At 39.5% G+C, this 25,702-nt stretch overlaps 1 protein-coding gene across 1 annotated transcript in view; it reads right to left on the bottom strand.

Annotated features, from left to right (window-relative positions):
• Nucleotides 1–5,204: 5,204 nt before the first annotated feature.
• Nucleotides 5,205–25,702, bottom strand: part of UNC5D (unc-5 netrin receptor D) — a 601,039-nt gene continuing 580,541 nt past the window's right edge. Inside the window, exons 16-17 of the mRNA XM_027122816.1 lie at nucleotides 18,316–18,494; nucleotides 5,205–6,169 (exon numbers count right to left, since the gene is read on the bottom strand). Coding sequence (XP_026978617.1) covers nucleotides 5,965–6,169; nucleotides 18,316–18,494 — 384 coding nt within the window. The 3' untranslated portion in view covers nucleotides 5,205–5,964. The remainder of the gene's footprint in view (nucleotides 6,170–18,315; nucleotides 18,495–25,702) is intronic.

Raw genomic sequence — 25,702 nt, 5'->3', positions numbered from 1 at the left:
TTTTGCAAACTCTACATAAAACATCCAAACCGTCCATTTTTGTTCAATACAATATAACACAGCTGTTTGGCATTACCAAATATATATGTATATATATTTATAGATATGTACATGTGCTGAAAAAGAAGCCAGTGCAGCCTTTTCTAAGAAGTCCATCCAAGTATTTACTGTACAACATTCAGAATTTACATTGATAATACAAGGCACAAAAAGTGTGGTATGAAGCCAAGGCCATGCTTTATTCAAACTCTCTCCTCTGGCTTGTTCACTCCTTCAGCTTCATGTCAAATTAAGTATTCAGTTCTGCTTTTTTTTTTTTTTCGGCTTTGAACACATCAAATGAAAGTTGAGAGTGGAATGGGTCTGAGATATGAGTCACTTGAAAGAGCTACCCTCCCCATCCCCGAGACACACACACACACACACACACACACTTTCCCAAAATAAAAAGAACAAAATGAAGTCTGTTTTTAAAATTCTTCCATACAGAAATGGAGGTAAACCATTACTCATATATATATATATATATATATATATATATATATATATATATATATTTTTTTTTTTTTTTGAGTTTGGGTCAGGAGAATCAGCCAGTTTTCCTCTAACTGCTTATATTTGCAATATTTCTAGGTCGAGACTTACTGGATTGCATGCGCCAATTAGATACAATTCTGAAGAATGGGAAATGTTAAGTCAGTCTTTATTCCAATTTAGAAAGGGAGAAAACTGTTTTCCTTACTGGAAAATTAATTCCCACAGATGGAGTGTTTCCCACCTTCTTATAGAGAAGTTTTGAATGGGAGTGGCCAGCATCATCTAGGGCGGGCCTTGGAAGGTGTTTCTGATTGAAATATTTTAGTCACCCTCTGTTAAGGCTTAAATGGAAGCCTCCTGGGAAGGGGTGAATCTCCCTTCAGTATCATCAGAGCTGCTAATGGAGGGATATTAGAATTATTAGATCTATTTCTGATTGCAATATCTGTTCCAGTAATGGGACAGCAGGCATGATATTCTGCTTACAAACTCCCCTCAAATATCATGATTCAATAGAATCACAGTCAAGTTTCTATCCTATATATCCAATTTTAATGGAATTGTATAATTTGTCCATTTTGGATGTAAGTAATGCTTGAGATAGGGAAATACTTTTGGGGTGAGCACAGTTTGAAGCAAAAGGACATTTTCACTGTAATCATGCCTTTTGTAAAATTATTTATCACACATTTCCATTCATGCAAAGAACTACATTACCAAATTTAGTTATGTATTTTCTAATTCAACTTTTTTTGGGGGAGAAAAAAGTACCCCTTGCTGAACTCAATAATAGGGATGGGGGAGGACATTTTTAAGCTTAGGCTTAAACATTGAAGCTTACTGCCTTTTTCATCTTTGGGTTCAGATGGAGGGTAGATTCTAAGACTTAGACCTTAGTGTTACTGTCTTAAATCCACCTCGTGAAGACATTCCAAATCCATGATCTTCACAGAAGAAGGAAAAATCAAAGTAGCTGCTTCAAAAACCACAATTATTCTATGTGAGTTAAATTTCCTACTTCAGATCACAGTACTACACACTAGTGACTAACGGCCAGGTCTGATTTCCATCCCCTTTTCTCTTTTGAAAAAAAATCACAGCATACAAATTGTCATCTCGATTTTGTTGATGAGACCGGAGCTGGGGATGTGAAAAGTCCATGGTAGACACTGGCTCTCCTAGAATTACTTTTGCAAAAAACACCACATGCTGTCAACACAGCCAAACAGCTTTATAACTGCAGCTTTTGAAAGAGTCTGGAAAGTAAAAACACAAAATATGCAACACATCTAAGATTAGTAACATTTTCACTTTGTGACATTTGACGAAATACACTTTTGCTTGTAGTTCAGGAAAATTCTATGCAGACGAAACAGTGGAAACGGCGGAAACGGTGGCCATTCAGCGTTTGGCTAAAGCAGCGATTTTGCAAATACAGTGCTATGGTAACTAACACCAGAGGGATAATAAAATGTGTCACTATCTGTAGGACAGTATATTTTGTTCTCCCATTTGCTGTAGATGTCACGCCTAGTCCAGTCAATGGGAGTTACCAAGGATTCAGAACTCTGCAGTGTTTCATGAGGAAACTTAATGAAAATGAGCCACACAGTGGGCTGGAAAAGCACGTTTCTCAGCTCCTTCACGGTTCCTGTGACCTTCAGGGCTCTGGAACAAAGACCCTCGAGAGAACTTCACCTTCAACACATCTGACTCAACACCTTTACAGAGGGACTAAAATTGAAGAGAAAATGGCCAAAAAGGAAAACCAAAAGCACATCAAAAGATTCTGTAATGTTTTGAAATTCACAAGTAGATTGGCCAGACGTTTGGCAAGTGGAGAATACCATCTTCAACCAACTATCTTTTTAATATTCTGCCTTTGCTTATCAATCCAGATGTTGAGAATTTCTATCAAGGGAAACAGCTGCAATAAATCCAGAACTTTTAATCCAAAGAGAACCCTGTTTTAGTGATTGGATTTCATATCCTCTCTCAAAGTCAACTGAAAGGAAACTGACAAGGGGTGTGGCAAAGGAGAACACCTGCAGCTGAAGATAAAAATAACAAAACAAGAGAGAGAAGTTCCCCTCCTTAAGGAGAACTGTGTCAATTCCTATTCATCTCTTACAAAAAGACCCTTAAAATTTTTGTGGCAGTACATCTGAATTTTATGAGACTTCCTGCACCGGCAAGGGAAGTTTGCCTTTAAATCCATAGAGTGAGCTTCCTTTTGGCGTAAAGGAGTTTTAATGTAAACTAGGAGGACTGCACAAGCAACGCCGTAAAAACTATATATTAACTTTAGAGACTGCAGTCTGGTTAAGCTGGGAAGTGCAACATTTTGGTGGCATCCTTTTAAGTCATGTTTAAAGCAGGACTATTAGACTTAAATGCTTCTGAGGATTGAAAGATTTGGCATTAAGTGGGCTATTCTGTAAAAATTTGAAGTAACCTACCAAGTATGAAAGACCACCTTTAATTTCTTTTTTCATTTTGCACTAGGACAATAAGACTTCGAAAGTAAGCGCTTGGGCTGATGAGTAAGTAAATCTCTTTCAAGAGAGGCATTTGTGTTGTGATATGAAAATATTAAAATTGAACCAGGGTTTAGGTTACAGTGAGTAACCGCAAGTTCAAGTGCCAGCTAAGTCTATCTGATCTGCAGTTTCATGCTCCCTGCCCTCCACCCTCGCGCACACACACACACACACACACCCCTTGGTCTGTAAATCTCAAAAACATGGGTTCTCTTTGGAATCCTTTTGTAAAATACTGCATAATCCTGACATGCAATGGCCATAGAATCTCCAACTGTAGAAAACCTACAGAAATCCTACGTATGGTCCTAGCAGAAATAAGTAGGAGAAATGTAAAGAGGAAACAATGGACTGAAAGATGGATTTGAACCTTGGGCTGAAATCCGAGATGAATCACGTTCCTATGCTTCCTTTATCACTCAAAGTGATATGGTGATCAAGTGCATTTATTTATAAAACCCAGGCCAAAAAAAAAAGAAAAGAATAAACACATGGGAGGAAATTCTAGACAGTCAGGGATTGATAATAAATTCTTATCTTAAAATAATCTAGATAGAATCTAGGGGAAACTTTAACATTTTTCATCTGTTTTAAAATATTAAAAATATATCAAAAATCTAAAAAAGATCTGTGTGGATTCACATAATAGATAAAAACAATTATAAGGCCAATTAGAAGGGAAGAGGAAAAAAGGATAGGATGTTTAAAACAAAAATCCTCCAAGATGGACAACAACATATGCTCTACACTGTACTTTCTATAAGTTCCTATTCATTATAACAGTTTAATGCAGATTCTTTCTGCATACCACCCATGCCAATCAACCCTCTGGTTTATTTTGGGTGGATGACCATCTACTTCCACTTCTATCTCAGAAATTATATCCCATCATTATGTTAGATGATTAACACTTTGATGCTTTCTGTCTTTTGCTCCCTAGAAGGAATAAACAAGTTGAGTATACTAGCAAAAAGGGTATTTTCCTGATCTAGTTATGGTATTTTGAAAATACGCTCAACAGTTCTAAGAGGACTTGTTTGTTCTGTATAATATGCCTTTGGTTCCTGAGAAAAGCAAGATGCTTTTTGAATTTCATGCAGCAAAGCCTTCCATCGATTACAGGGGACCTTCTATACCAGACATTCATTAGAGAGAATGGCCAACACATTCAAGAGTTACTTCTTCAATGCCTTACCCAGGATATCATAAATTCAACCTATTTTAAGTCTTTTTCACTTAGGTGGAGATTCGCAACATTTTTTTAAACATGGGATCTACAAAAACATTGTTTCAAAAGTGGATCACATCCCTACTGCCAAGTACTCCCTACCTCCCCGATTCCCTGACTATATTTATTCTAATGGGGCCAACCTCTAAGTAGCTGATCAACCTTGTGGTTAATCGAGGTCCTTGACTTTGGTTGTCCTGATTCTGGACAGCTAATTAAAACATCCACCAAAAGATATTCAGGAGTAAATCTGTTCATCTGTAGTCTACCAGGACATCTTGTCAAAAATGATTAAATAGGATAAAAGATGGAGTGAAGTGTTAAGATGGGGGTTGTGTATTATCTGCGGATTTCAGTTCTCCACAGTATCACTGCCTCTCATTTAAAGTGTAAAACAATATATTAATGGTCCTGGAAAGAAAGCATGCTTGGTGAGGTTGAATTATCAGAGCTTGAAGACTCCTTGAACAATGCATTTGGTTTCTCAGACATTGTGGTAGAGGTATCCCTCAGGTCTATGTACTCGGATATCATTTAGAGCAAAGACCATCTGCTAATTTCCCAAGAGGCAAAAGGAGGATGACCTATAGCCCCATGGAGAGATTCTGTGATAACATAGTACCAAAAGGCTAGAAAATTCAAGAACTGGATTGTGAAGGACAGTAAACGCCCTAATCCCTTCGTAACAACTGCGCTGGGGAACTAAATCAACATCTGCATCCTAGAATAACAGCTTAGTTGAGGCCTAAGGCATCTGCAGTTCATGTTTCCTTGGACCTGATTTGACCTCCCTTGTCTCTGAATCTGTATGATAAGCTGTGTTCTGATAGCTTTTGCAATTTGAGTGGCTTAGCTGGGAATAGAGATGGTCCTGCTTTGAGTTAGAAAATAAGAAATTTCCATATTGAAAAGTCTATGCTCCTTGAAACTTTCCCCCTAGTGTAATTCATAAGGAAGGGGAAGAAAGAATGTGGATAGATTTGGTCCTTGGAGAAAATGAAGGAGGGGTAGGTACGCTGCTAGAGCTAGCTTGTGATCTCTCTACCTCTTGATCTTGTTTCCATTAAGTGGCTAGGATAGATAGGGAATTGGTGCTGGTGTGGTGTACTCGGATTCGAAATTCTAAATGGCCTCCTTGACGTTGTTGAAGTCCTACAGATGGGTTGGCAACCGTGTGTCACTTCTAAAAGCCAGCTGACAATGATTGCTGGCATCCCAGATGCCAGTTGGTAGAAAACTCAGACAATCTGGTGCCAGAATCAGCTGGTACTTTGGGGCACATCATTAAAAATCTGTTGCAAAACATGCACTTATTGAAGCTCTGCCTTCCCAGCTTTGCTGTAGCTCCATCTTTTCCCACAGTTACTTTTATCTAGATACGCCCTCGCTTTTATGCTTGCCACTCCAAATCTGAGAAGTTCCTCAACTGTGAACCTGAGTGTGGCTTCAGAGGAGACACACATATTTAAGAGAGCTTGTACTTTTCCCTATGAACATATTTTACCTATATAAAATGCAATTTCTTCAATCAGGGATGCTCACTGATTGTAAATGAAGGCTGAATTCCCCAAATGCCACTGGGCAGAAACCGCCTCTTTCTTCCCCCTGTAAAGCAAATGTCCCGAAGTTGGCCATCACTCTCTCATGAGAGGAAGTGGACTAGAGTCCATTTTGCCTGCTGTAGCTGAAGTCGGCTTCATCCAGCTGGGATTCCTTAATGTTCGAGAGTTTCGTGTGTGTCCTCCCAATCTCTTCAAGGGCACAGGCCAGGGAGTCAAGGTCACCATCGTGCTGATGACGAGCTTCCCACAGGTTCAGAATGACAGCAGACGGGCTACTTTGTGTAGCAAAATAAGATAAGTTCCTGGACAGAGAGTTAAGTAAACGAAATGACAAAAATAGAAATAAAGGAACAAATACAAGTCACTATAAGGGAATTAAAAATGAATTGGAACAGATATTATTAAAATAGGAATAAAGAGCTCCACGAACGCAGGTCTGGGGACAGTCCAGTTTGTATCCCAACGCTAAACTGAAACCGTACTTTGGAGGGTTACCAATGACCTTCTTAATCCTCCATGTCTTTTTTAGTCCTCACTTTCCTTGAGTTGTGTGTGTATACATGTACGTGTGTTTCTCTCTTGAACACCCTCTTGAAAAGCTGTACTTCATTAGCTTATGTGATGATATAACTCATTCCTTTTTTTTTTTCTCCAAAATATCTGACCCCTCTTTATGTCTCTCATGGTAAACCTAAGGGCTGTGAAAATTTTATCTGTGTCTTCTTGGGTTCGTATACTAAATGGAGTACTTATCAGCTCCCAGTGGACAGTGTCTAAGTCGGCATCTCCTGTTTTACAGGTTAATAATGAGCTAGTCACAGATCTTTGAATGACCTTGGGACTGCTCCAGTTAGATATAGCTTTCCACTTCCTCAGACACTGGCCTCCATTCTAACTATAACAAATATCCCAGTAATTACAACCATCCTTCTAATCTCTCACACTAGGACATTTATTTCTGAGTCTTCTCTTTGTTTCTTTTTGACAAACTCATCAGCTTCACTCTTCCTCTCCATTCATACTATTTGTATTTAATTTATGCTCTATCATTTTATGACTAAATTCTAGCAGAAGCCTTATGGCTCTTTATTTCTCCAAACTCTCTAATATACCTTGCATTCTATTTCATAAATCATCATGTATCTACTCCACTTGTTTTCAGTGCCTGCCTTGGTCTGGCATCAAACTAGCTCTGGTAATATATATATTTTTTCCCTCAATATTCTTTTCTCCTTTGAGCCATGAACACTGACTTAGGTAATACTTTGTTCTTGCTTTCATCTAGTGTATTCTGTTCACTAGGAAATGCCCACTTTCCCTCTTTCCCCTCTGTTTATCAAGATCCTATACTCCTACAATGCCTGGATTGTAGATAATTCTCATGTCCTCTCAAAGTAATTTATTTCTTTTCTCAACTCTTTTTACGCTTCTGCTTAAATTTTCATGTGAGTAAAATGCTTATATATTCCATGTGTGTGACCTCTGCCTTCTCAGTGTGATTGCAGACACCTGAAAGAGAAGGGTCATAGCTAATCATCTTCTGATTCTACAACAGCACTTATAATACTATGACAGGTATTTATTCCATATCCATCAGCTGAGTAGTTGATTGCTAGGAGCTTGTTTCAGATGATATGGGCTCTTCAGTGAAAACAAATGATAACCCTTTGGACAATAACTTTGCTCTGATGAAGACTGAGACAACACAAAGGATTAAAAGGTCACAGCTTTTCACAGGTACTTTTGCAGCAGGGATAGAAATGTCACCTCTGGTAAAATTCTGATGAGTTGAAAAGATTTTCCAGAGTCAACCAAGAATTGCCTATTTTGAGGATGGTACAACTTTCTATCACCAGACTCGGCATATAATCACAAAGCAGACTCACGTAGCCAAGAGCAAGTGGAAGAGAAGACAAGCTCTTAAGGGCACGTTATCATTCACAAGCAACATACACACACAGTAATTCTGAGTGAATAAAGTGCTATTGTAGTCAAAGGTCTTACGACACTACTTAAAGCTAGTTGGTTGCCAGATAGCACAAATATCAGGGTATGAGATATGCTTTCCACTGCGTCTGAATCTTTAATTGAGAGAGGGAGAAGGCCAGCTTAAAACTATTCTCTCCAGTTTCTTTTCCTTTTATCTTTCCTTCCTTCTCCCCTTCGCCGCCCTCTCCATAGCTGGCCTTCGAATCAAATATAGTTATTTATTTCTCCACTAATAGAAATGGCAAAGCAAATGTTGCTTCTGTAGTTGAAGGGATCCTCGTTCCTTTTATTCAAAAGGTTGTTTTGAATACTGCCACTTCCTTTTAGCTGTAGGGAGCTGTTTTGGGGGGACGTTGCTGTATCTCCTGGTCTGTAAATAGATCGGTGCGCCCCAACCAGTGTGCAGGCAGAATACAAACGGGAGGAATAGCTGAGAAAGAGGCAAAAACTGAGAGGCTGTGTGAGTGGATTCTGGGTGGGCTGTGTGATAATGTCTTTCCATGTAATTTATGAGAATAGACCATGGACACACATTGTTTCCTGGAGTGGGGAAATAATTCTTTATGCTCTCCATGGTCATTTCAAAAGAAAAATAATGCTGGCAAGCACAACAAAAAGAAGCACAGATTTCTCATAGTATTGAAGGTTTATATTTTGTATTTCCTACTGAACCACAATGGACTAGTGTCTGTTGGAGTGACTAGATCCTTGTGATCCTATTAACCCCAAAGCTACCCTTTATTCTATACCAGGGGTTGACAAACTCTTTCTTTAAAGTTCCAGACAGCAAGTATTTTTGACCGTAGGGGCCACACCTGGTCTCTGTAGCAGCTACTCAACTTTGCCATGGTAGTGTGAAATGGCCATAGACAATATATAAGTGAATGTGCATGTCTGTGTTCCAATAAAACTTTATTTAGAGACACTGAAATTTGAATGTCATACACTTTTCACATGTCACACCACATATATCACTCTTGTTTTGTTTATCCTCCTGAAACCGTTCTAGCTCTGGGGCTATAGAAAAGCAGGTGTTGGGCCAGATTTAGCACCTAGGTCATGGTGCTGACCACGTTCCATGTTGTCTTATAACCCAAACTAGATTTCCAGACATACTAGCAATTTCAGAGAAGATGAGATTGAACTTTCATTTTGTGCTGCATCTGAAAATAAGCACCTAGAGGGTGAACGTTGCTGGGTCCTCAAGCTACATGTCCTGCCCCAAGCACTCTGAGACCTTTATCCTTGGTATCATTTGGGGAGCTTTGACATTTCAGGACATGAGAAGAAGATCTGGGCATGAAAATGCAAAAACAAAACTTGAGGAGAGGCATACAGACTATGTTTTGGAGGTTGTGATGAATCCTTGTCCCAACATGCTATTCAAAATATTCATGAATCCAGTTGCAGTGTGAAGGTGTTTTAAGTGCACCTGCCTAGAAGAAGAAGAGAAGAGCTGGAGGATGACTCTTGCCAGCAACTTGGTTCTGAGAAGTCCTGCAAACGCCCTGATTTGTAGACTAGGCACCCAGGCCAACAGGAAGCTAAATGATCAAAGAGGCAGAAATAGAACTCTCCCTGGGCATGGTTCTCTGAACATACTGTAGCAAGTGAAATGTGCTCCCCAAAGCATGTTCCAGATTGATGCTCTGAATTTATACAAGTACACTCGGCAACACACACAAATCCCAAATTCCACTTAATGTTAGTAAATACGCGTAGGAGCATATCAGCCTTATTAAAAATGATTCAGTCAGCTTTGTGATAAACAGACATCCTATCAAACTACACTTACTTGTCTACACCAGAAGAATTAATAGACAAAAGACGCTAAAGTGCTAATGCTATAGGCTATTTCTCAAACACAGTTGGGTTATTTTACTGCTTACATGTGTGCAAATGCATTATGATTTTTTTGAAAATTGGCATACCCTATATCCATTTGGTTCTCTCCATACCTCCCTTTTGAAATTATTTTGATCCCAATCTGTGTGACCCATTTCTCTTCATAATAATGCTGGTGCATTTGGACACCAGCAGGTAAATGCATCCACAATTCAGGGAACATTGTTAATACTAGAAAGTAGAATTCATAGCAATAGTTGATTTCCTGAGTCTTTGATTATTATTATTTTTTTTGAAATGAATAAAGAACATTTGGCAAAAGCAGTCATCTTGAAATTCCGGTGGATGGCTCAAAACAAAACAATTTTTTCCTTTCTCTTTGGAAAATGTTTAAAGAAGTAAATGTTTATTATGCTTGCCTTAGACGCTTCATATTGTTACTTCTTTAGGCACTGAATCTTTTGTCATAGCCTTTTCAAATTCTGATCGACTGAGGTAATTCTGAAAGATAAGATTTATTTTTTTGTGGTTCATAAAGATGCTGCATACTGTGTACATAAGATTATTTACTCTCTAAATTTAAAGAATTTACTTTAGAATCATCCTGGGTCTTCAGTTTTTTTGTCCTAAGTCCTGTAGACTCAGTGACTCCATCTTTTTCTTTGGAACGCTCACTGAAAAAGTCCAGATGAACTAAAAAACCACATGCTAAGACCGCTGAATAGATTTATCCATGTAAATTCATTGAGTAGCAATAGTTAATTAAGTTTAATTTCGTTTTGTTGAGCCTACATGCTTTCTATTCACCTGAGCCCCTGAGGAGTTGTTTTATTACTATGATTAATTTCTTCTTTCTGAGACTTCCTTATCTGCGCTGTCCCCCAGCCCAATTAAAATTCCATTCTTTTATGTGGAAGCCAGGGCAGAATTGGGAACATGAATCTTTAGCAATTTCACTAGCTAGACAGAGGCCAACTTATAATGGTGTATATGGGTCAACCACCAAATTTTTATATAGAATCTCAGTTTTCAAAATACATCTTCAAATGAATGACCACATTAAACTAATAACGAAAATTAGGTTATTTCGAGAATTTCTGGAAATAGTTATTGTGCCATCTGTTTTTTTTTTTGGGTACAAAGAGGAAGAGAGAATTGAGGACCGTGATAAAATGCTGCCATATAAGTCTTTATATACTGTTGCAGTGCAGAGCTCATGTTATGGAAAGGAAAGGTGTCTAGGTGTCCAGTGTGAATTGAAAGATACCACCCTTTCTTTAGTACTTGAAAGCAGTATTCAAATACAAATGTCTTAGGGAATAGTAACATCTAAATCCTCAGTCAGTTAACAAAAAGATTAGATAACAGTAACAGGACGGGGCACAGGTCTGAGACTCTATCTGAGCCCTGGGGACATGCACGCAGGAAGAGCTACCAAGGGCACGTGCGAGCTTAAAGCTGGAGTCTGCCTGCTTAGGGTCTTAGTTCTGTCTGACTATGTGTGGCCTATAAGGGACTCCCTTTCATTCTGAATTCCAGATAACAAAGCTTTTATCTTAGTCAGAGCCATGCTACCAGGGGGCTGACAGGCCTATTTGAAAGCTGTAAGCTCTTCTTTGTAACTAATGGTGAGAATGAATTTCCTCTGTAATAAAACCTAGCAGGGGACCACATCTGCACTGCAGCCTAACATCCTTAGCACAAGAAGACGCCTCATCCCAGGTACATGCCATACTTTCATGCAGAATTTAGGATGTCACCCAGCACTTCCAAGTACAAGGGAGCACTTGCACCTGTAACATTCAGGCAGCAAGTATGTTTCTATTCTATAAGCTGTTGCCATTTATATCTAAGTCAACTTTTTTTTTTTAAAAAAAAGCATATTTGAAAAATATCTTCCTGGTAGGTTGGCAGCATAGAAAGTGAAAACTAAGTTAAACTGCCTATAATAAATTGGGAAACATCATTACAAGAACGGTGCATAGTCCTACTGTATAGTACCAAATAGGGAACTGAAACATAGTCATAATGAAAAAAAAAATTAATATCCCCGCTATCATCGTAATTGTCTCATTTAATGAAAGCCTCTTATGTGACCAAAACCAACCCTCCCTATGGTTCTTTAAATGCAAATAGAAGAGAAAAGCCATTTATACTGGACAGCGGTAACTGGACCACAGCATAAGCATTTGGTCCATTCCTCAAGCTTTCATCCCCAAACTTCATCCTCACTGGGTACTCAACAGCAGAGAGCAGCTTTCAGGATAAAGCAAGTCTGTTTCATTTCCTAAAGATTAAGCAAAAGATGCTTGCCATTACGTCACCTCTGCCTATTGCCCCCCTGTGCCTTCAAGTGAAAGGAAGCTGGTATGGGAAACCCAAAAGGAAAAGATACAGGCAGTTGAAAACAGGCTGAGTTCCACTCTGCCGTGCCCCAAAGGTGGTACATTAATTCTTTTGGACCAATGAATTTGGCAATAAAATTCCCCTCATAGTTCTTCCTTTTGCCTATTTCATTATCTGGCTCCTGAAAGGGACCAGCAAGGATTCTTCCTTCTTTGGAAAATGTATGTTAGCCCTGGAGCCTTCAGAACCCGCTGTGGGTTTCCAAACAGGAATAAAACCAGTTGTAGACTCTCGTTTTCAATTCTCCAGTTTCATTCCTGGTAAGCCTCTGACAGTTTCTCATATTTGGCAATGAAAGGCAATGAAACCTGCAAAATCAAAGCTCAACTTTTCTTTGAATTGGGATATAGCATAGAAAAATACGTCTCCTTTAATGTTCCTCTTCAATAACGTTGAGACATTTTCAAGAATCCTGAGGGTAAAGGAGAATGACCACTATTTGTTCCAAGAGAAAAGACCAGAGTGCTAATCCTGAAGGGGGAAAGGAAGAAATATTGATATCTTTCCTTTTGCAAAATACTCAGTGTGTTTCAATAAAACCTCACAAATAATCGCAAAGAAATAGTGAAGCACTTTATCAAAGGACTCTCTAATGAATTAGGCAAAATCCTTCCCATAATTTCATTTTCTCAACATCACATCCGGGGATTGTGACTTTGTCAGCTTTTCCAGGTCTCTATGAGACAGACCCGTGAAGGGGATTATTTTGGTTATAAAGGGACTTGGGCATGTCCATCTTATCTGAAAACTACATTAGCTTAAAGGAGGGAAACCTAGTCCTTTAAAGACCAATGCAAACTTGCCCCTTGTCACCACCCCTGCAGCTTAGAGTGGGAGCGTGACTTTGGTTCTCTTGGAGGGATACAAACAGCTTCTCTCCCTTATTGCCTTTAAGAGAAACACCTGCCACTTATAAACTATATACAGTTTGTTCATGGCCAAATTGGCCCTAGGCTGTCTTCAGATTCATATTAGTAGGCAGTTTCATGAGTCCCTAACTTAAGTGGAATGAAGCCTGAACACCCACCACTTGGCTGTGTTGGGTCCCTCTGGCTTCACACTGAGGGCTCTTCAAATCCAGACTCTGCACAAGTCCATTGGGCCAGAACCAGAAAATCTGATTTGAGCTTTATCATATTTTGCCTCCAAGGATCTGTGTGATGAATGCTATCTTCCTGTGCATTAATTCTCCTTAGAAGAGTCATGAATATTGATTTTTGGAAATGGCAGCCTCACATCCATTTTTATTATTTAAAGGTTAGGATGTGTTTTCTAGCCTCTAGTCTGCAGAGCCCAGACAGCTTCATTTGGTGTAATCCTAGCAAATCCCAAAACACAAGAGTGAGAATATCTAGTCTCACGGGTCCCTGAGTGACCACCCTTGGCGGTCTGCCTGTGAAGCAGGCATTCTGTATATATTTTGTCATCGCTTTCTCTCACTTTTTTCCTCCTCCTTCCTTCACCCCAAAAGAAAGCTGGCCCCGGGACTTCCACTTCTAGTGAATTCTCAAGAGTTACCCAGACAGGTTAATAAACTGTCTTGCAACCTTCCTCTGTCCTTTCCCACTGCCCTCTGGCCATTCACTGTTCCTGTGTATCCAATTAAGAGGGCGGACAGAGGGAATAAAAGGATTTGACCTCAACTGAGAAGATTCTGCTTCTCATTAGAGGTCCTGTTAAAAGATTTGGTGGAAAAACAAGTTACTGCAGCACTGCTGATGAGACATGAAGTTTGAGAAATTTCATTTGCTCATGATTTCTCTAGCATCACCCAAAAACATTAACATCCAAAATACATTTGAACTGTTTTACCCAACTGACCAATAATAAATAGGTTTCTCTGGCAGTGCTTACGCAGTTTCAAACAAGTGTACTGTTATGAGAAACTGTTAATAAGGTGTGGTTCATCTCCTCCTTTCCATCTTGGAATCCTTTCTTCCATTTTGGTCACTTCCTTTCTCATCCTCTTGTATCTCATGCACTTTATCCAGCATCTGTTCCCACGGCAACTTGGTCAAGCTGGCTATGTTTTCACAAGGGTTTCTGGAATATGAAAGTCGTGAGGCCTTAAAGAAGAATGATTCAATAGTAGAATTTCAGGTGCTGAAGGATAGGAATCCTCCAGTGTCAGCCATGTAACCTGCTCTCTTTTGAGACCAACTTGCAAAATCCTTTGACACTTAATTCAGTTTTATTAGGAGGCAAGTTTTTTGTTTGTTTGTTTATTTGTTTTGTGATACGTGGGCCTCTCACCGTCGTGGCCTCTCCCGCTGTGGAGCACAGGCTCCGGACGCGCAGGCTCAGCGGCCATGGCTCACGGGCCCAGCCGCTCCGCGGCATGTGGGATCTTCCCGGACCGGGGCACGAAGCCGTGTCCCCTGCATCGGCAGGCGGACTCCCAACCACTGCGCCACCAGGGAAGCCCCAGGAGGCAAGTTTTTAAGGTCAAGTATACTATCCAAAGAAAAAATTCATGTCATTCATTCAAGACAAATTTCTTGAATTTCCCCAAACTAGACAGTACTATCTAGGTATGTCTAACTGTAATTAAAAAATAAAAAAGTATCATAAAAATACAAAGTGCTATGGAAGTTTAGATATGGAAGATTACTTCTAGCTGAAGCAGTTAGTTTCTGATATTATTTAATTTGTTTAGTTCTCAGCAAAGCTCCCCACCATCTACTCCTACATGATCAACTCTTTATTAGTCCCACCTATCTACCAATCACCTGTGACCAAGAGCAGTGAAGAGGAGAGTTATTGCAGCTGGATTTGTAGAATAAATGTGCAATCTCAGCTCTAAAATGCAGCAAGCATGGACTCTGAGTAATCGTCAGTTTGCCCACAGAAACTGTAATTGCAACTGTTAACTATGACATTCTTTGCTAGGCTGTGTGCCTTATTTATCGTAATCGATATGCCAGGCAAGTTGCAGAGCCACCTGCGTTGCTGCCTTAAGTGCACCCACTGACATGTCTCACATTCTAAGCCTTTAACTTCCTATTTCATGTATCTTCTCTCCTATTCAGATCTAAGTAGAAACTTGTTAGGCAAAAAGGCAAATTATCATCAGTGACATTTGCATTTACCGAAAGGAGAACATTTCCACTGGCAACACGATAACAGTGAATGTTTCCTTCCACTCCCTTTGAAAGTGCTTCCTTCATGGTTTGAGGGCTGTTGCTTTACTAGCTTTTCACTTTTGGAAATTGAAGGGAAGGGGAGAGTCAGGTAAAGGTGCTGTCACAAGATCACGGTAGGTGAATTCCCTAATAGCAGACCGACTCTGTGCTTTGTGATCATCTTTCTCTCGTGATCCCAGGGTTGATGAAATCTCAAGCTATCCAACAGCTTTCTTACCCAATAATACCGGCATATCGACAACGTCAGATTTCTGTGTTTTAACACACATTAATGATCACATTAGTGACTGATGATTATGTAGTATAATAAGTACGATATTATTTGTAGCCCTAAGAGAGCAAGCCCAGTGATTTGGGATTACACAATAAGTTGTGACAATTTAATTTAAAATCTCCTTCATCTCTGTCCCGTATGTTTCTTCCCATGTAGGAGAAGATACCTTTCTGCTACAGTAGTGGAAACGTTTAATGAACTTGACAATTTCTGCAAAATGAGAATGGGGATTAGCTGACATGGTGCGAGGTGATTTTCCATCATCTTTCTCTTTTGGCTTCTCTGACTATCTTCGTGGCCATCTCTGCCGGAACAACACCAGCTTGCAGAAAGGGGCCTTAACCTGTGCCTTAGCTTAGCCGCAGGTGTAACTCTAACTGCAGCAATAGGTCCTATGAAAGTTTTACTAAATGAGAGCAGACTCGTTTAGATGAGGGGTCAGCAGACTATGTACTGTAGGCCAAATACATTGCTTCCTTTTGTAAATAATGTTTATTGGGACACAGCCCCGCCTGTTTAGATATTTCCTGGGGCTGCTCTCACACCGCAGAAGCAGAGTTGAATAATTGCTGAGTAGTTGCAATAGATCATATATGGCCTAAACTATTTACCGTCTCTGGTTCTTTAACAGAAAGAAGCCTGCTAACCCCTAGTTTGAATCCTTCTCACTCCATAATGAGTTTCCTATTGGAGAGTTAAGCTAGAGAGTAAAGAGGAAGGAAATGCCATTCACTGAAGGTGAATATGGTAACTAAGTAAGGGTTAAAGATGAAACCTTATTTAAATACAAAGATTCCGTGCATTCATGCTATTCTAACTTGCTGTTAATTGTGAACATTTCAAAGGGACTAACTAACATTTATTTAAAATGGACATTTTCTTAGAACCATGTTAGAAACTTTCCATAAAGTAGGTTGTTTGAATTTTGTATACTAGGGACGTTTAGGCTTTCCTGGAGAGAGGGGTCTTAGGGAGAAACAAAAGCAAGCAAAAGCAAACAGGCACATCCAATGGTTGCCTTTTTTGACCCCCGACATTGGAGGGGACAAGCCTGCTCCTGTGTAGCTATTTACTGCTCATTAGAGCCCAGACACAAAAGGATGCTAACCTTAGTCTCCCAGTTTGAAATGCGTTTTCCCTACTGTGCAAGGTCAGAAACTGATGGCTTTGGAGGCAGCCTGTGTAGTTCTCGTATGTTTACTGGAAGTGGAGAATAAAATGAACAAGGCAGGAACGTGCACACGCTTCTTTAGCAAACGAAGGCCAGCAGCCATGAGTAGGTAGATACTTTGTGGCAATTACTTTCTTGCAAGTGGTGAATTAAAAATCATAAACTCTTATTGCCAGACTGGATTAGAGAGTTAATGTAGTTTGAATTCTATGAATTGCATCTGTAGAAAAAGTAACATAGGGATGGTAAGTGATGTGTTTGGGCAGACTGGTATAAGCTGTAGAACCAGAACAGAGCTTCTGAGTCCCCTGCCCAATGTTCACTTTCCTTTCTTTAGACCAAATTCTGTCCTCTGGCTTAGTTTTTCATTCTTGTCCCCAGGTTGATCAGAAAGCGAACCTGACATAGTCATGGTGTTCATAAGTTATACATGACACATCTCATCCTTTATCAAAGTTGCTGGGAAAAATTCAACCGAATTTTTTTTTCCCCTATACCTTCAGACATTTTTGTATTCTCTCATTTTCACTACCTGCCTTTTCCAAGAATGTGTTCTTTTGGGGCCTGCCTGTCTGTAAATTCCATTTTCTCTTACAGCGAGTCTGACTGCTTTCTAGTTGGGCCCTTCGTTCTTGGCTTCCGGATCCCTTTTGAAACAGGGAGCAGCCCTCTATCCTTTCTTGGCAGACATCTACCTTCCTTTCAGAGAAGAAAGAGTCAGGTAGGATGTCTGTGAAAACAAAGAACAAAAAAAATGGAAATGACAGAGTAAGCCAAACAGTGAGAAAACTAAGGCTTTGTCTCAAAAGACATAAAAAGTACCGAAGGAAAAGGGTGCTGGGAAAACGTGTTCTCTTTTCATTCTGGGGTTTGCGGGGTGGGTTAGTGAGAGAGGAGATCCTATTTGTCAATGCCTTTTCCCCACCAGTCATCCCTCAAGCTGAGCCCTAACTGGCCTCCCCGTCGGTGCTGCTCTGAATAGCATCACCCTTGCTTTTTCTCATCAAAGTACGAGCGCCCACTATGAATCTCTCTATTCTCCTTTCAACTCAACCACAACAGTAGCCCAGCAATGAATAGTGTCGGTTTAAGCAGCAGACCTTTGCTTTTGCTTGTTTAATGCCCTCCGCCTTCAGACCTGAGAGGTATCATCTCAAACTTCCTTTTTTATATTCACGCACCCACTTCTTCAGGCTGAGCATATCCTTATTAGGGGTTAAATAACACTTAAGGTTACCCGATGGGAGGGAGGAGGTGTGAGAAACTTGCTTCTTTGTTTCTCCATCACTGTCTCAAGACTCTGGGATCCCTCACCAGCACCAAGATGACCAAGTCTAAACCTCCATTATGGTGGCCCAATTAGCAAACCTGGAGATGGGACCAGGACTCAAGTAGGACTTTTCCGTAACGTCCCCAAAGGCAGAGTGGGGTGGCAGGAAGGGCCACACACTGTGTCATATTTTTGTTCTTTTCCCACTTCCTTGTCCAGATTTCACATGAAATACAGCCAGAGAAATCCATACAGATATCAGGGTCTGGAAACCACGTAGATACACCCGCCCCATTTTAGTTTCCAAGCTCTTTTAGTAAAATCCTCTTTTTGAAGTTGCCCCCAATTACCTGTTGATGCTGTTTTTCTGTGCTAACATCTGCCAGTCTTTGCCTTTGGCATTGGGGGTGTCAAATGTAGCACAAATCCGCTGTCTGATGGAGTAGGGAATTTTGAAGGCTTTGGGGCCAGTCTGTGCAGGGAAAGTGCTGTCCTCTTGTGCAAAGAAAGTGATGGTCTCTCTTTCATTCTATAAACAAAATAAGGAAAGCAGGATCAGATCTAAGTAGAAGCCTTACTGGTCAACACTTTTATTTTTTTAAGAGAAGTTGTGTTAACACACATGCAAAAAATGCTTGCCTGTTGTGATGGAGTCTATAAAGTACACTGACAAGTTCCCCTTTCTTCTAAAACAGTAAATAATGTCTCTAGTAGCCTAGGAAACCATGTACTGGAGCTTTCAAAAGCCTCTTCCACTCAGGGAAGTCACAATCTTCAGCTTCCTACATCCAAGGAGGTGTCAGGTGAGAGCAGAATTAGATTTTTTTTAATTCTCAAAAAAAAAAAAAAAAATCTAGAATCAGTAGGAAGAAGCTACCAGATGACAGATTTCGGTTCACTGTAAGGAGACCTTCTGAGAGTCAGAGCTGATCAGAGAAGAATGCGCTGATCAAAGGAGCTGGCTGGGAAGCCACGTGTCAGGAAAGCTACAAAGGGGACCTGATTGTATGTTGATCATTTTCAAGTTTGTGTTTCTCCCAGGCCTCAAGTGTGATTCTATAGGAAATATTTTGGTTTTGTTTCAGAATTAAATTGCTTTTGTAAAATGGGAGGTAGCCACGAGTCAGCGACGAGACCTGGACTAGCCGGCGGAGTGCTGCAGGCTGGAGAGCTTCTGCCTGCTGTCTGCCCACTCTTCTGACTTAAGAGCTGTCCAGTGAGGATTAGTTATACATCATAACAATTAGATCATCATATCCAATGTGAAATCACACATCCATCCATCATATCAGAATAGCTGCTGAAAGTTTATATGGACTAACAGAATTTTAAGGCTTGAAAGGCAGCTGAATCACTCCCGTGATTATGATGGGATACAAGGCAAAAGGGATTCTGCAAGTCCCTAATCAGTTGACTATGCATTGACGAAGAGAGATTTTTCCGGGTGGACCTGACCTAATCAAGTGGCTCTTAAAAGAGAGAAGATGCAGCTCCTATCTGGAGGTATCTCTCCTGCTGGCCTGAAAGAAAGCAAATAGCCACTCTGTGAACTGCCTATGGTTGGGGGTGGGAGGGGCTGAAGCTAGGAACTGAGGGTGTCCTCTAGGAGCTGAGCGTGAGCCCTATCCAACAGTCAGCAAGAAATTGGGGACTTCAGTCCTACAGCCACAAGGACCTGAATTTGTCAACAACCCTAATAAATGTGGGGACAGACCTCTGAGCTCCAGATGAGAATGTCCTGCTGCCACCACCACCTTGACCCCAGCCTTGTGAGATCCCGATCAGAGAACCCAGTTAGGCCATGCCTAGGCTTCTGCCCTCAAAAAAGGTGGGACAGTAAGCGGGTGGTGTTTTTTCTGATAGATTTGTGGTAATTTGTTATGCAAGAGAAGAAAACTAACGCAAAGGGAAATTAAAACACAAATCTGAGGTCGGGTTAAGGGACTAGTTAGCACTGTTTAAACGCCAAGAAACTATCCTTTGCATTAGGAACTTGTCGACTTGGGCTGTCCTTTAAGTCAACACATGCCCTTCCTGAACTGCCCCTGTGAGCTTCCCCTGATGTTTTTCTGACCTTTTACACATCTCCTTCTGTGGACACCACAGCCATGGAAGCCCTTCTTGGCAGGGTCCAGGCTCATGGGGCTTTAAGCCTTCAGACTTGGTGTATCTTACATCTTCAAAGATCTGTTAATTGAGGAAACTAGTTCATACAAAGATCTTATTAATGAATGATAATGTGTTTTGTCTTTCTGTAACCATTTAACACAGTTACATAAGGGGGGATGTTTTGGAAACACAATGCCTTAACCCAGTATTCCCACAGGGTATCTCAGAAGATGTTCCAAGAGAGAGCAGTCATGTGGTCAAATACTTGTTGAGAAATGCTGCACGTTATGTCTTACTCTTGGAACTTCAAAGTACATGTTATCAGATTAAACAGATTCTACTTACTGGTTTTAGTTCTATTCCCTGGACTATTATAGAACAACGCTCATCAAAATTCGTCCAGTTTTGGAGGTTAGGATGGACTAACAGAAAAAGTGTGGTTTTCAGAGTCAGAAATGTCTTGCTTCGGAGGATAAGTTCACATTTCGTAGCTCAGTGACCTTGGATGCTACAGGACTTCCCTCAGCCTCAATTTCCTAACCAGTCTTTGACATTTTTTATAGACTCCACAGGGGTATAAACTTTGGTAGAAGTTACCCAGGTAATTGGTGCCAGAGCTAAAACTAGAATTCCGATACCCTAATACCTTTACCAGGACTCACTTCACTACATCACCCTGCATCAAGACAAGTACCAAAAATCCACAGAGCAGGGTGGTTCAGAAAAACGCTCTCTGAGTGACATTAGCATTGTATTTCAAGAATTAAGAGTAGTAGAGCTTCATGGAGGAGGCATGTGAGTTGACCTTGAAGGATAGGTAGCTATTGAGTGAACAGAAATTGTTCTGTAGTAAGCAGTTATTTTGGGCAGAGTAGTCAATTCCTTTCTTTTTTTTTTTTTGCCTTTATTTTATATATTATTTTATACAGCAAGTTATTATCTATTTTATACATATTAGTGTATATATGTCAACACAGTCTCCCAATTCATCCCCCCAACTTTACACCCTTGGTGTCCATACGTTCTCTACATCTATGTCTCTGTTTACACCTTGCAAGCCAGTTCAACTGTACCATTTTTTTTGGATTCCACATATATGTGTTAGCATACAGTATTTGTTTTTCTCTTTCTGACTTACTTCACTCTGTATGACAGTCTCTAGGTCCATCCACCTCACTACAAATAACTCAATTTTTTCCTTTTTATGGCTGCATAATATTCCATTGTATATTTGTACTACATCTTTATCCATTTGTCTGTCGATGGGCATTTAGGTTGCTTCCATGACCTGACTATTGTAAATAGTGCTGCAATGAACACTGGGGTGCATGTGTCTTTTTGAATTATGGTTTTCACTGAGTATATGCCCAGTAGTGGGATTGCTGGGTCATATGGTAATTCTCTTTTTAGTTTTTTAAGGAACCTCCATACTGTTCTCCATAGTGGCTGTATCAATTTACATTCCCACCAACACTACAAGAGGGTTCCCTTTTCTCCACACCCTCTCCAGCATTTGTTGTTTGTAGATTTTCTGATGATGCCCATTCTAACTGGTGTGAGGTGATACCTCATTGTAGTTTTGATTTGCATTTCTGTAATAATTAGTGATGTTGAGCAGCTTTTCATGTGCTTCTTGGCCACCTCGATGTCTTCTTTGGAGAAATGTCTATTTAGGTCTTCTGCCCATTTTGGATTGGGTTGTTTGTTTTTTTAATATTGAGCTGCATGAGCTGTTTATATATTTTGGAGATTAATCCTTTGATTCATTTGCAAATATTTTCTCCCATTCTGAGGGTTGTCTTTTCGTTTTGTTTGTAGTTTCCTTGGCTGTGCAAAAGCTTTTAAGTTTCATTAGGTCCCATTTGGTTATTTTTGTTTTTATTTCCATTACTCTAGGAGGTGGGTCCAAAAAGATCTTGCTGTGATTTATGTCAAAGAGTGTTCTTCCTATGTTATCCTCTTAAGAGTTTTATAGTGTCTGGTCTTACATATAGGTCTTTAATCCATTTTGACTTCATTTTTGTGTATGGTGTTAGAGAGTGTTCTAGAGAGTGTTCTTTTACATATAGCTATCCAGTTTTCCCAGCACCACTTATTGAAGAGACTGTCTTTTCTCCATTGTATATCCTTGCCTCCTTTGTCATAGATTAGTTGACCATAGGTGTGTGGGTTTATCTCTGGGCTTCCTATCCTGTTCCATTGATCTATGTTTCTGTTTTTGTGCCAGTACCATATTGTCTTGATTACTGTACCTTTGTAGTATAGTCTGAAGTCAGGGAGTCTGATTCCTCCAGCTCCATTTATTTCCCTGAAGACTGCTTTGGCTCTTCGGGGTCTTTTGTGTCTCCATACAAATTTTAAGATTTTTTGTTCTAGCTCTGTAAAAAATGCCACTGGTAATTTGACAGGGATTGCATTGAATCTGTAGATTGCTTTTGGGAGTATAGTCATTTCACAATATTGATTCTTCCAATCCAAGAACATGGTGTATCTCTCCATCTGTGTCATGTTTGATTTCTTTCATCAGGGTCTTATAGTTTTCTGAGTACAGTCTTTTACCTCCTTAGGTAGGTTTATTCCTAGGTATTTTATTTTTTTGTTGCAATGGTGAATGGGATCATTTCCTTAATTTCTCTTTCTGATCTTTTGTTGTTAGTGTATAGAAATGCAAGAGATATCTATGCATTAATTTTATATCCTGCAACTTTACCAAATTCATTGATTAGCTCTAGTAGTTTTCTGGTAGCATTTTTAGGATTCTCTATGTATAGTATCATGTCATCTGCAAACAGTGACAGTTTTACTTCTTCTTTTCCGATTTGGATTCCTTTTGTTTCTTTTTCTTCTCTGATTGCCATGGCTAGGACCTCAAAAGCCACGTTGAATAATAGTGGTGAGAGTGGACATCCTTGTCTTTTTCCTGATATTAGAGGAAATGCTTTCAGTTTTTCACCATTGAGAATGATGTTTGCTGTGGCTTTGTTGTATATGGCCTCTATTATGTTGAGGTAGGTTCCCTCTATGCCCACTTTCTGGAGCGTTTTTTATCATAAATGGGTGCTGAATTTTGTCAAAAGCTTCTTCTGCATCTATTGAGATGATCATATGGTTTTTATACTTCAGTTTGTTAATATGGTGTATCACATTGATTGATTTGCATATATTGAAGAATCTTTGCATGCCTGGGGTAAATCCCACTTGATCGTGATGTATGATCATTTTAATGTGTGATTGGATTCTGTTTGCTAGTATTTTGTTGAGGATTTTTGAATCTATACACATCAGTGATATTGGCCTGTAATTTTCTTTTATTGTAGTATCTCTGTCTGGCTTTGGTATCTGGGTTATGGTGGCATCATAGAATGAGTTTGGGAGTGTTCCTTCCTATGGAATTTTTTGGAAGAGTTTGAGAAGGATGGGTGTTAGCTCTTCTCTAAATGTTTGATAGAATTCACCTGTGAAGCCATCTGGTCCTGGACTTTTGTTTGTTGGAAGATTTTTAAGCACAGTTCAATTTCAGTGCTTGTGATTGGTCTGTTTATATTTTCTCTTTCTTCCTGTTTCAGTCTTGGAAGGTTATACCTTTCTAAGAATTTGCCCGTTTCTTCCAGGTTGTCCATTATATTGGCATAGAGTTGCTTATAGTAGTGTCTTATGATGCTTTGTGTTTCTGAGGTGTCTGTTGTAACTTCTCCTTTCTCATTTCTAATTTTATTGATTTGAGTCCTCTCCCTCTTTTTCTTGATGAGTCTGGCTAATAGTTTGCCAGTTTTGTTTATCTTCTCAAAGAACCAGCCTCTAGTTTTATTGACCTTTGCTATTGCTTTCTTTGTTTCTATTTCATTTATTTCTGCTCTGATCTTTATGATTTCTTTCCTTCTACTAACTTTGGGTTTTGTTTGTTCTTCTTTCTCTAGTTCCTTTAGGTGTAAGATTAGATTGTTTGAGATTTTTCTTGTTTCTTGAGGTAGGATTGTAGTGCTATAAAGTTCCCTGTTAGAACTGTTTTTGCTGCATTCCAACAAAAATGTGTTTTCATTGTCATTTGTCTGTAGGTATTTTTTTATTTCCTCTTTGATTTCTTCAGTTATCTCTTGGTTATCTAGTAATGTATTGTTTAGCCTCCATGTGTTTGTGTTTTTTATAGTTTTACCCTGTAATTGATTTCTAATCTCATAGTGTTGTGGTCAGAAAAGATGCTTGATATGATTTCAATTTTCTTAAATTTACTGAGGCTTGCTTTGTGACCCACGATATGATCTACCCTGGAGAATGTTCTGTGTGCACTTAAGAAGAAAGTGTAATCTGCTGTTTTTAGATGGAATGTCCTATAAATGTTTTTGGATCTAATGTCCTATAAATGTCCTATCAATTAAATCTATCTTGGTTTATTGTGTCATTTAAAGCTTGTGGTTCCTTATGATTTTCCGTCTCGATGATCTGTCCATTGGTATAAGTGAGGTCTTAATGTCCCTCACTATTATTGTGTTACTGTCGATTTCCTCTTTTATAGCTGTTAGCAGCTGCCTTATGTATTGATGTGCTCCTATGTTGTATGCATATATATTTATAATTGTTATATCTTCTTGGATTGATCTCTTGATCATTAGGTAGTGACCTACCTTGTCTCTTGTAACATTCTTTATTTTAAAGTCTATTTTATCTGAGTATTGCCACTCCAGCTTTCTTTTGATTTCCATTTGCATGGAATATCTTTTTTCCATCCCCTCACTTTCAGTTTGTGTGTGTCCCTAGGTCTGAAGTGGGCCTCTTGTAGACAGCATATATATGGGTCTTGTTTTTGTATCCATTCAGTGAGCCTGTGTCCTTTGGTTGGAGCATTTAATCCATTTACATTTAAGGTAATTATCAGTATGTATGTTCCTATTACCATATTCTGAATTGTTTTGCGTTTGTTTTTGTAGGTGCTTTTCTTCTCTTGTGTTTCCCACTAAGAGACGTTCCTTTAGCATTTGTTGTAGAGCTGGTTTGGTGGTGCTGAATTCTCTTAGGTTTTGCTTGTCTGTAAAGCTTTTGATTTCTCTATTGAATCTGAATGAGATCCTTTCTGGGTAGAGTAATCTTGGTTGTAGTTTCTTCCCTTTCATCACTTTAAATGTATCGTGCCACTTCCTTCTGGTTTGTAGTATTTCTGCTGAGAAATCAGCTGTTAACTTTATGGGAATTCCCTTGTATGTTGTCATTTTCCCCTTGTTTCCATAATTTTTCTTTGTCTTTAATTTTTGTCAATTTGATTACTATGTGTCTCGGCATGTTTGTTCTTGGGTTTATCCTGCCTGGGACTCTCTGTGCCTCCTGGACTTGGGTGGCTGTTTCCTTTCCCATGTTAGGAAAGTTTTTGACTATAATCTCTTCAAATATTTTCTCGGGTCCTTCCTCTCTCTCTCCTCATTCTGGGACCCCTATAATGTGAATGTTGGCATGTTTAATGTTGTCTCAGAGGTCTCTTAGGCTGTCTTCATTTCTTTTCATTCTTTTTTCTTTATTTTGTTCTGTGAAGTGAATTCCACCATTCTGTCTTCTAGGTCACTTATCCGTTCTTCTGCCTCAGTTATTCTCCTACTGATTCCTTCTAGTGTATTTTTCATTTCAGTTATTGTATTGTTC

This window comes from Aethalodelphis obliquidens, unplaced genomic scaffold, assembly GCF_003676395.1.
Source record: "Aethalodelphis obliquidens isolate GAN/ISIS:26980383/991018 unplaced genomic scaffold, ASM367639v1 scaffold25, whole genome shotgun sequence".
Taxonomy (NCBI): domain Eukaryota; kingdom Metazoa; phylum Chordata; class Mammalia; order Artiodactyla; family Delphinidae; genus Aethalodelphis; species Aethalodelphis obliquidens.
The sequence above is the reverse complement of the archived record's forward strand: the minus strand, read 5'-3'. Positions and strand labels throughout refer to the sequence as shown.